The 11,964-nt window shown below is 38.7% G+C and overlaps 2 protein-coding genes across 7 annotated transcripts in view; both read right to left on the reverse strand.

Moving 5' to 3' along the window:
* Positions 1 to 647: 647 nt before the first annotated feature.
* LOC118419197 (cofilin-like) lies at positions 648 to 7,397 on the reverse strand. Of its 2 annotated transcripts, none has more exons than XM_035825543.1 (5): positions 7,041 to 7,397; positions 4,697 to 4,756; positions 4,083 to 4,214; positions 2,922 to 3,043; positions 648 to 2,071 (listed from the first exon to the last, which is right to left on the reverse strand). In XM_035825543.1, the coding sequence occupies exons 2-5, from the start codon at positions 4,697 to 4,699 to the stop codon at positions 1,915 to 1,917; spliced, it is 414 nt and encodes a 137-aa protein (XP_035681436.1). In that variant the 5' UTR covers positions 4,700 to 4,756; positions 7,041 to 7,397; the 3' UTR covers positions 648 to 1,914. The 2 variants fall into 2 exon arrangements, with proteins under 2 accessions (XP_035681436.1, XP_035681445.1); XM_035825552.1 differs by having other exon boundaries at positions 6,911 to 7,397.
* Positions 7,398 to 8,459: 1,062 nt separating this feature from the next.
* LOC118418988 (phospholipid transfer protein C2CD2L-like) overlaps positions 8,460 to 11,964 on the reverse strand; it is a 22,165-nt gene continuing 18,660 nt past the window's right edge. For all 5 annotated transcript variants that reach the window (XM_035825198.1, XM_035825212.1, XM_035825188.1 and 2 more), the window contains 2 exons: positions 11,881 to 11,917; positions 8,460 to 10,874 (listed from right to left, as the gene is read on the reverse strand). In XM_035825198.1, coding sequence (XP_035681091.1) covers positions 11,908 to 11,917 — 10 coding nt within the window. In that variant the 3' untranslated portion in view covers positions 8,460 to 10,874; positions 11,881 to 11,907. The remainder of the gene's footprint in view (positions 10,875 to 11,880; positions 11,918 to 11,964) is intronic.

Below are 11,964 nucleotides of genomic sequence, written 5' to 3' on the forward strand. Positions count from 1 at the left end.
CTTTTGATGCACTGCACTTCCGTCAGAAATTTGCATTTTTATGTTTTTGCGCCAAAAAGCAGTTACTCAAGCAACTGGAAATGATTTTGGAAACGGCCAGACGTTTCAGACATCACCGATGTCTTTCGTCAGCAACATCTTGCTGGAGAGCATGCAGTTTTTATATCCTAGCTATGAATTGATATGCAGAAGAGATCTAGTTTGAGAACAGAATTATTTTTCATATTTGCATATCCATGTTTTGACGGAGGTGGCCAGGGATAGGGGATTGGTCTACTGGGAAAACGTATTACTAGTAATATTGGTAGCAAATATGGGCATTGGCTTTTAGGCATAATCAGAAAAAAAATGCAGCAGCCAAATCTGCAAACTAAAATCTATTTGGTCTATACGTGTGCAAACTGCAAAGAAGCTAGCTGCTTTTCGCCTTTCTTTCAGAGGGGAAACAAAAATGTTATGAACCCTCATGACTACCACCATCAGACCCCCTATTTTCGAAGTAGAGTAGTCCGTTTACCTCGCCTCTGGTGCTTAGAGTTTTGAAGGCAACACAATGAAGTACAATGTATAGAAGCTCTTTAAAAGTCTAGTGTGTGGCCAGTTCCTTACAGTAAACTTGTATCAAGCAAGAACCTAACAAAAATAAGTCAGCAAACAAGAAAAATATATTTTGGCATGAACTTGTAGAATAATAGAGAAATACTATCTTCACTAGAGTATTGCTATTTATTCACAGAAATGGCAAAGTAGTTAGTATTTCTTGGAAATCATAGGCATCTACTTTACAACATTAGGTGATGACAAACACTTGCCTAATCTGCATACTTAACAGTATTACTGTGCATCAATAGAAAACAATCCTTCACTTTTAATCAACACATAAGCTTTAGCATATGATCACCAACTACAAATGTAGTATAGATAGTATACATTGTACGGCTAGAATTGTTGAAACAAAAGCTGTTGGCTTCTTGTAGCTTCTGCCAGGCTCCACATGCTGCTTGGACGGCATCTGTCTATTTGGCCAATTTCTGCTGTCTTTCCAGCTACATGTGGAGCCTGGTAGAGGCTAGAAAAGTTTTTTTAAAGTGGAGTTATACACTACAGGAATGTCATCAAAGATAACACAGAAGCGACGTTGTATGGTCAACAAAGCAGAGGAAAATGCAACAATCTCTATATAGATGACATTTTTCATCATGGAAAATTTGGTATCAGTTCCAAAGGCTGGTACAGACTAGAATTCTTGAAAGAAGAGTTCTTTAAAAAGAAGTTGCAGGAATGTCAGCAAAGATAATAGATGTTGTACGGTCAACAAAGCAGCGGAAAATGCAACAATCTCTATATAGACGACAGTTTTAATCCTAAGGGACAGTTCTTTGTTGATACTGTTAGTGTATGTAGTAAGCACATCTTCTACCAACAACTTACAAACGTCTGAACAGTTAAAACATCCATGGCATGATGTTAATAGTGGGTATAGTTCCCGACCATTCTTTCACATGGAAAATTTGGTATCAGTTCCACAACATGGTAGTCTGGCTTGCTTCATGTAAGAATTGTATCATGGTAGCAACAACATATCAAACTTGACTCAATTTGAAGCAAAACTGTATCCAACTCCCTATTTCAGTTGGAAGCCAGTTTCAGTTAAGCACACAGTGACTCAGCGTTAAATGATGTTGTAATGCAAACCAACAGGTGTAGATCACATACAACAAAATTGGTCCCAGCCTACAAGTTTAAGGGCAGCCAACGCTATATTCATTGGAATGCATCAAATTCAAAATGTGCAACAGATATACCTGTAGTAGTACATGTAGAGCAAGCTGTCGAGACAACAAAATTTGAGTAGCAAGAGATACAAAGTCAAGCCCCTAAAAAGGACATGTATGAGTGTTTCCATCTGGAGCACTACTGGCTTGTTGCAAGAATCTTGCCCCTCACTTCTTCGAAATTGAGATCAGAGCGGTCGTTTGCTTGATACTGGAATCCCTTGCACTTCTTCATAAGGGCGTCGGAGCTTGAGGAATGTATCATCCTTTTCTTGATCCCCACATCATCGGGACACCTTGGGAAAGAGAAAAAAAGGCCTTTTATTTTTAATGCTTGACATTGTTTGCCACAAGTTTTGAGAGCCAAACCCAGTATGATGACTACTGGCTGAGAAATCTTATTATCATTATATCGTATTGGAAGAAATATGTTGAATGCCATATTTCTATGCATTCGAGACCCTGACAGATACAATCAATATTTACTGCCTAGGCTTCTGCAACTTTCTGTAGGATTGTAAGGATTCAGGGATATATGAATGTGCATGTGCTGCCAGGTATCCTGTGCAGTGTGCAAGCTGACATAACAGTTAACTCTATACTTAAGGACACATTTGGAAACATACATTGCAAAGGGCTGTAGCAGTAGAGGACAGGAATGCTTCTATCGGTCCTTTATCAGCTCTTGTGTAAATTTGTCATTTGATTATACATGTATTTCCTCTTTCATAACATCTTTGTCAACATAGCATGTACAAAATGTACTTTATAGCTACAAAATAAATCCTTTTGGTACAGGTGCAAAATACTGGTGCAGGTCCCAAATACCGAATGCTAGCTTGACTTAATCACATTTCTTGTGGCCTAAAGGCAATGCGTATTCAACTAACCGATAGGGGAGCAGGCCATTAGCTCCTGGCAGCGACAGACTGTGTGACACAGGCTACAAGAATACCCGTGTACCGGTGCTGTATGTTCACTATTGACGATATACCCTTGATTTGGGTAGTAAGGATAAATCCAGTATCAAGAAACAAGGACATTTTTGAAATACACTTGTTTTTAAGACTGAATCTAATTACACCAAATTCTACATCTTGCAATGCTTTTACTTTTTCCCACATGATAATGAAATCAAGTACTAACCATCTTATTATGACCAGCTTGTCACGATCCTGGCCCTCATTGGTCTTGTAGTCAAAGTCGTACACGCACCATCGTGGCTCGTTCGCTGGAAGACTAGCCTGGAACTGGTCCCAGGTTGATTCCTGCCATGAAAAGTATAAACAACAGCTTGTCAGCTAATCTGTCTGCAAATGGAACAAGAGTCCTTTTAATTAGCCTGGGTGCCATGCGGGTAGTAGTTCACTCCTATATGTTAGCTTCTGCTACCTGTCTGGAGACCTGCACATTCAAACTGTTTGGTGCTAACGCCAGTTAATGAGCAAATTAAGGAATAGGTTCTAGAGGGCTTCGATGACAACATTTTTAAAACCAATCCGTCAACTTTGAAGGACAAAAATCCTTGTTGGAAGCTACAGGCGGCTTGGGGACGCCGTCCACGGCCGTAAAAGCCACATACTGTTTGTTTTGCTATTGTTATGATTGTTGACAATATGTGTCGGCGCCCTTTCGCATACGACAATCTCATTAAAACCCGTTTTTCAAGGTCTCAGTTCAGTCCTTCTAATTGATTTTCACGGTTTTCACGACGATTGCAATTGGCTGACGGAAAAAAAAATCGAGCTGGCTAAAGCCCTGCCTCCCGCAAGCAGACAGAGGGCTTTCGTGTGTTGGAACGCCTGTTCGAACGAGCGCTTGAACCCATTCCTTTATTCGTTCAGGTGTAGGGAACAATCATTGCCCTCGTCCAGACGTTAACTTGGCCAAGGATCCCAGACGGAACAGCAGATAAGTGACTGCAGGGCTTGAAATACTTTTTTCTGCATACCTGCACTGGTGCAGGTAACACAGAAACTTACCTACACCACGCTGAATGGATCATTCTAAAATTGTTCAGGAATCAGTGCTATTTTTTCTTCTATACTTTATAGGTGGTAACAGTCAATGTACCTAATAGCACTTCATATACACCTATATCATGACATTATTATAAAACCCAGTACATGGTCTAGTGCAGGTTAGGTGCAGGTAGACACCAGAAATACCTGCACAACTCCAATTTTACCTGCATATGCAGGAGATATTTTGAGCCCTGGTATGTAAGGAAATGGTTGGATTGACACAAACGTCCTTTTGTTCATCTTACATCAACATCATTGCCTTATTTCTGCCGTAAAGACCTACCTTTGTTTTGCTTTCCACAATGATCTCTGTCTCATTCTCCGCCACCTTGAACGTCACATACTTGTACTTGTGCCCTTTGTTCACCTCATCATATGCCGTCATGACGTCATCTGTAACTTTGATACCAGAAGCCTGGGAAAAGATTACAATACATGTACTAGTATGTTACAAAAGTGGAGGTGACTTAAGTAAACAGTTGATATGAGTAAATCTCACTTAATTGAGATAGTTGATATGAGTTAATCTCACTAAATATCAAACAGTCGATATGAGTTTATCTCACTAAATACATGAGGTTTATCTGAAACATATTTTGTTCTGTATCAATTCAACTTTACTGTGTTCCTTATCATAAGTTTTTTCCAGTGCACAAATAGTGCATTATCTAAAGAGCAACATAAAAAGGTGCTAAAAAGACAGAATTGCACTTTTTTTCCAGCCAATCCTGTAGTAACAGCGATGTACAGTACTGTTTATTTTCTAATCATATAAAAACTGGTCCACTGCTTTCTTTTGAAGAGCAAAAAAATACCAGGTTTTGTACCTGTACCTAACGTTACACCTAATTACAATTCTTTACAAATCAATACGTCTATAAAGAAATAAAAACTCACCATGATTTTACACCTTTTGGCAGCTCAGAATAGTGGATTGACTCAATGATTTTTATGGACCTACAGAAAGGACAACAAAAAGTGTTAGTTATTTCGTTATATTCTATTGCATCTGTGCTGCTTGTTTGGGCTTGCATCAATCTACTCCCCTATATGATATTGCTGTTTTGTCAAATATAATGTTACCTATGATTACTATATATTATAGCAGGGCTCGAAATACTGGGTGCATGTGCACCAAGGTGCACCCAAAATTGGAGCTGACTGCTGTGCACCCAATTATTTTCTGTTAAAGATATCAAAGTATACTGGTATACATCATATTCTAGACAGAGCTCTAAGTGTTAGAAAGATAATAAAAATGTCTGTCATGGTACTTGTTTAAGAATTTGATAGCTTGTAACTAAGTTTTATTACCCAAAATTTTTTGGGTGTACCCAATTTTTTAAGCTGCAGGGTGCACCAGTGCACCTAATCCCAAAAATGAATTTCGAGCCCTGTTATAGGTATACATGTATAAAGAGGAATCCTTTGCTACATAAAAAAATTCACTAAGTAACACTAACAGGCATTTCTGGTGCATCTTCCTAAGGTCTAGGAAAAAAATGTTGTGTTTGCTGTTTAGACCCACCCTAGAAAAACTTGCCAACCCTACACTTTTTTGGGGGGTGAACAGTGGAGTCACATAGTTTTCACTTAGAATTTTTATTCTGTCTGCTTCCTATTCAATTAAAAAAAATGCTTGTGAAGGATAATTGTATCCAAAGATTTGTAGCCATTTCGCACAAAATTGAAGTTAACTTTGGCATTGAAAATATATTATAAGTGTCCTCATGTATTTCAGTTGAAACAACCAAAGGGACGAGTAAGAACAGAAAGAAACAACACCCCGACTCCCGGGATTCGAACCCGCGCCAAACCCGGGCAGCCGGATCACAAATCGAACGTGCAAACCGTTCGGCCAAAAGGCTTAAGCCGTTAGGCGTCTTCGGTTTAGCAGTCCTTGAACACCACTGTTACACAGTTTTACTTTGTTTTTACTCTGTATCGTATCACTAAGAGTTTTGGTCAATATATAAAAAGATTTTATAAAGAAGATCCCTACATACTGACCCTAATTTTTTTTCAGGACTCAACAGGAAACACAACATTTTTTTCCTTAGGCCTAAGCATTTGGAAGATTATCAATAATATACGATAAACCAAGGAGCTTTTATCGATATTGATAAAAGCTCCTTGGATAAACAAACAATCTTTGAAAAGGTATCTCATTGGAATGCACCAATGAGCTGGAAAATTGCACCAACGTTGCAATTTAGCATCAATTATCCATTGGGTTTTCATTTGGGTCCTGGATCATTGTAACCCAAATACAAGTCATATTGACCTTGGCTTTGTGTACTATGATGATGTCATGGTTCAATCATATAAAACAAAATGCCAGAGGAACTGGGCCTGTGGAATTTTTAGATAATTTTTTTTCTTCTCTAATTTCAATTTTGGGAAACTGTTGGGTCATTGACACGGTTTCTGACCTGATTCATGTCCTTGGGTATACAAATATGTCATGATCTGATTCATGCAGACATCCGCCACTCCATATATGGAAGTTGCAAACCATATATGGAAAGACTCACGTCTGAGCTACAACACCGGCCAGGACTCCACCCTGAACGTTACTACAGACAGCAAACTCCAGATTTTCAAACTCTCGACAGTTTTCCCCTTTGTTTGGACAACCTGTACAATACCTGGTGACTGTAGATTACTGTAGATGCATGTAATGACTTAATCTTAAGCCCGTTGTGTAGCTTAGCACCCCAAAATGTCGAATATTTGAATAGTATTTGCGTGTTTGCTTTCGCCCGCTGCACAAGTCACCATACCCTTGCCCATTACCATCCATCCGGTAAAAATAATTTTTTCCAGATTAAAAAAAATCAAGATTTTACGGTCGTGATACGTAATAGCCTGGATAATATTTCACCGTTGAAAATCAGAAAATCAAAAGCTACTTCTCACGGTACGACCCCCTTTTTGTCCAAATTTTGGGCAGAATTTGGGAGGGGTGCAGGGTGTAGCTTCGTGTGTTTAGAGAGGAACTCCTTGAACTAGACAAAAATAATTCCGTAAACTTATTGAAAATAACCCACAAACCACGCATAGCTGAGAAAAACGAAGCTCTATTAGTCACTACGTAAAGGTTTAACCTACCTCAAGACGACCAAAAAGGAGTCTTTCTGACAGAAACAGCGGCTGGTTGTGCCGGCTATATAACGGGACGTGTGCCTCAGAACGCCCGCCAAAACCTTCGCCTTTCCAGAAACTGAAATATTGCACGCACCTTCTCCTTCGTCAGACTTCCGTTTCCTGGGATGAGCACCGGAAAATACTCAGTGGAATGTTGTAGAAAAGGGAAGACAAATGTTTGCAGACCTCCTATCGTGGACCTTCCTCTGGAAATTTGAGGAGTTTGTCCCAGGAAACCAATATATTCAGCGAGCGTACTGCAGTGCTAAATGCAAATAGCGGTGAACGTAATTTCTGGTAGCCTCGCAGCAGGCCCGAGTACGGAGAATATTTGTATTGAAAGATTAGCATTTTATTCCTCTGAAGCACTATTTTTGCAAGCTTAATTTTCGATGTATTTCGCTTCCGTGTTGACAACAATAGTAAACATTCATAATTACCATTGGAGGACCCTGATAAACAAACCCTTAATAGGGCCTGCTGTGCTAGGCTACTACTCGAACTAGGCTGCGCTCCGAACCGTTACCATATATGGACACATGAGGAACCAGGTGAAGTAAGGTGCATACCTGAACCTGAATAAATGGCACCAGGCATACGTGTTAAGGGCCATGTACTTGATGCATTAAGTCTGTTTAATATTGACTGTCGTTTTCTTTTTCACCGGAAATGAAATGTTATTAACTGTTATAAACAAACGAACAAATTTATTTTAATGATCATTTTTTTAAAGTTATAACGTTATCTGGCTTTGGTGTTTCAAAAGATCATCATTATCATCATAAATAAAAGATAGTAACCTCTGATGAGCTTCCATTTTTTTGATGAAATGAAATTTGGTTTGGGAGAGACTTTTTCTACAGGTTTTGAAGCAAAGGGCAAGAAGAATATAGGGTCTCCATAGAATTATTATTTTTAAACCACATTTTGTCAATACCCATGTTATATTCTCAGGCATCAACAGAGTTCTCCCTTCAAAACATCAGAAGAAACATTCCTGTTACTGTAAGCCAGTCTGAGTACCAATTCCTCCAGTCACCCACTGGCTCAATACTTTTGACAGCTATTAATAAACCTCTGTGGTTTAGCAAGCGAAAGTATTGAGCCAGTGGTCACTATGGCCGGAGGATGGTAACGTTAACGTTGCTCAAGCCATACCGCATCAGCATAACTGTTCTAAATGCAGTAACATTAACTCTAAAAAAACTAAATGTACTTAGTTTTCCCTTCAACTGGGAAATGAATAAATGTATTGAAGAAGCAAGAAGTAATTAGATTTTTGCCCCCTAATGTCTGTTTTTGGTACTGCAGCACATTAGTCAATCTCTTACAACCAAGTCACATGCTGATGGTGGCAGGAAAAATGTGTATGTAGGGCAGGACCCTCTTTCATTGGAATTGAAAATAAGATTTTGTTGGTGTCTGAAATGATTTACACATGTGAATGTCAATTCTATTATCATATACATGTAACTGTATTTCTAAGAGGCGCAATAATTCAACAAACCCTGGGTGTTGTAAGCAGTACTCTGATGACTTTCTTAAACAACTTTATTGAAAATCAAAAAGAACTAAGCAACTTAATTTTTGTAACCCGGTGATCAAAACATCTCATGATCAGGGTACATCTGAAGCCAAAAATTGAAGCACAAACCTGTAACAATGATATCTGGCTGCAGATGGTACTAATAGCTACACACCAACCTCCATGGATGACGCGTAAGAATAGAAGATGGCGCACGATCTACAACCGGTCACTACCGGTACTTGACCCCTCATTTTGATAAATAAATAAACATCAGCTCAATGGCTGTGCTCCATGTTCACAAAACAACCGGAATGTTTGCACAAAACAACATCAAGGAAACCAAACAGGAAAAGGCAATTTTTCATTCTTATTGTTATGTGAAATTTAAAGAGAAAACTTGGGTTGGTGTTGTGAATTCAAACACTTGGGAGATTGCACAACTAGAATAACATTACCTGTAATGCTTAAGTTCACCTTTATCCATGGGGTGACCTTTATCTTTAAAAACAGCACATTTAGGAGTATCAAGTCTGCTGACAGTAATGGTTTCAAATTTGCAATATTTTCAAAATGTTCCAATTTTAAACCACCGTCCGTTGACTCTATATCCCTACATACGTTTTTTTGTACAAACAATGAAAATAGGTTACCCTCGGATAAAGGTGAACCAGCGTTACATCCACCACTGTGTGAAACATATGAAGAATTGTTTTCTGGAAAGAATCATAGGGGAAATCAATGTGCAAAATATCCTTTGTTTACTAATATACTAAGTCTTCCAAATGTGGCCAATACTCCCCAGAAGCACATCATACTCTAGTTTTCAGCAGAATGTACATGTTATTGAGAGCTACCATGAGCTAGTTCTTTTAAGCGACAAGTTTTCTGTAAAAAGTTCTTCCGTGCATTTGGAACAAGGTGATGAGACTTCAGTCTATTCATGCAGTGTTGCACGTCAATTTCTGAACACCTAGATTCTTAAGACTTGAATGTGTTCCCTTGTTCAATAACACAGCAAGTAAGCAGGACCTTGTGTAAAGGGCCAAGTTAACATCATTCAATATTGCTGATCAAACATTCATCAACTTATCTTCTTTCAACAGTTCTCATTCTTGCCTGAAGCCATGTTGTTTCATGTCTTCTTGGACCCTGACACAATTCATTTACCTCCAACATGATAGTTGCCAGTAAAAATGCCTGGTCTCACACAGGTGTTTTTCTTTGCATTCAAAGAAATAGTCCACCTCACGGTCAAACCTTGCTAATGTTAGGGTCACATTTCTCAACCGGAGCCAAGGCAGACTGGTTTCGGGAATGAAACATAAATTTATATATCAATAAAAATGCACAAGCAATGCTCTTGAATCTTTTTTTGGGGTTTCTTTTTTTTTTTTCTTTAATGTCATACATTTTAGTCTCTGCAACGTCCTGGCCTGGCCCTGGATTGGAAATGTGATCTTAACGTTAACATTACACAGACATTCTTTCATACTCCTTTAAGAGTTGCCCTTTGCCTTCTGAAACTCTCATGCATGGTGAGAGGACTACCATTCCAGACATAGATGCCCAGTTTGGATGGGGGTCTGTAGTTGGACAGTTTTTTAAAGTTAGTTTTCTTTCTTTCTTTGTTTTGCCAACTAAAATCAGACCTATTTCACCATCTCACACCTTCCCTTAACCACTGTGCTCTACACAACAGAAGCAGCTTAGCAAGATGATAATGATTCTAGTGATGTTTCCTTTTAAAGACTTGCAGAAATCTCCAAAGTAACACTAAAAAGTAGCCAATAAAAGCAACATGTGATCATCTTTGCACTTGTAAGTTTCAGTATTGAGCTGTATAACTTAACAAATCTTAGGCACAGGTACAGATACAGAAGTTTAGGTACAGGTCCTGACCTGTACTTGTACCTTAACAAAAATATCTGTAAGTTAAACATGTACCCAACTGTCTTTCTCAGTTGTAGATTGTCTTGCATTTGTGCATGTGTAAAATTTACTTATTTCAGTCTCAGGTCCAAGGTTTATTTTTCAATCTTCAACCCTCTTGGCACTATGAGCCAATATAATGTTACAGGCTTTATCAGCAGGTTATCAAAATTGTCATCTTTGAGACAGGATTTACATAATTATCATAAGTCTGAAAAAGTGGCCTAGTTTGTTCAGTTAAAGGTAGAGGTACACAGGTCCTACAGGGTGTTCAAGTCCTAAGCAATTTTACAATGGACAACAGGTACAGGGTTTAGGTACACAATGCCCTAATTCAGAGCGCCATTTTGCTTCTGGGCACTGCTTCGCGTCTGTCACAGTCGCTGACCACTGCGAGGCCTGCCCCACCAACTCCACCTTCTCCTCGGAACAGTCTTCAGGAAGTGCTCCTTGTACGATGCAAACGTCAATCTGGAAGGGGAAAGAATATCATTTAGACTAGAGGTCATACATCATATTTTTCACCTCATCTTTTCCATCAGTTTTATCATAAATACATAAAACAATGTAAATATAGATGCATCGGTACAGAAAGTGCTGCTTTCAGAGGGGTAAAAAAAATGTAACGCTACTGTCGCTAGTTTACCTTTATCCGCGGGTAACCTATATTTGTTGTTTTCTTTAAAAACGGGATAAGGGATATCAAGTCAAAGGAAGATGGCTCAAAATTGCCATGTTTTAAAAATGTTGCAGTTTGAAACCACTTTCCGTCGACTTGCTATTCCAAAATACCATATTTTTCAGTACAACGGATATAGGTTAACCCTCGGATAAAGGTAAACTAGCGTTAACAGCTACGTGTGAAAGATAAAATTCAAAAATCTTGATCCACTCACACCAGAAAGGACCCGTAATTTTGTGTGTGGTGGGTTCTTCTACGTGCTCAAGGTGAAGCTCTCCTCACACATTTAACATCCTATCCGAGGGACGACGGCAACCCAAGTTGTCTACTTATTTTCATGTCTGGATATTTGTGTAAATATTCTCAAATGCACAACATTGGTGCACAACACGGGACTCAAACCTACGCCAAACACCCTACTGTTACTACTACATATTCTACTACTAGTGATATGCAACATGATGCCATAGTCATTTACAGAAAAGATGTCTAATACTGTAATTCACCTTATCTTCACGGTACCAAATTTTCACGGTCTGAGAAAATTGAACTTGTTCTCGGAACTAAATGTTCACTATCGAGTCAAGTGCGCATGAAAAAAGTCTGTGAATTATTTTTTATCGGTAATGATAAGTTCACGTTACAGTCGTCACAGTGAAAACCGTGAACATAACATTACAGTGAAAAAATCAGGAATTACAGTATAGTATAGTCTGATGCATACAAAGTCTCTGTTGTACTTTCAAATTGACTAATATAAGATGATGCATGTACAATGAATTATAATACTAGTACCTTGTCAGAAGATCCACAGGGAAGAATTTAGCATGTGCTATGGAAAGGACAGAGGATAGGAAGAATATTAGTATAATTATTATC

Source organism: Branchiostoma floridae, chromosome 1 (assembly GCF_000003815.2).
Source record: "Branchiostoma floridae strain S238N-H82 chromosome 1, Bfl_VNyyK, whole genome shotgun sequence".
NCBI lineage: Eukaryota > Metazoa > Chordata > Leptocardii > Amphioxiformes > Branchiostomatidae > Branchiostoma > Branchiostoma floridae.

Bases quoted from the DNA above. Each gene is read 5' to 3' on its own strand.
- LOC118419197 (XM_035825543.1), bottom strand. The intron at 3,044-4,082 runs GTAGGTCTTTAC...TTTTCATGGCAG, and splicing joins TTGTGGAAAGCAAAACAAAG to GAATCAACCTGGGACCAGTT. The intron at 2,072-2,921 runs GTTAGTACTTGA...CTCTTTCCCAAG, and splicing joins AAGCTGGTCATAATAAGATG to GTGTCCCGATGATGTGGGGA.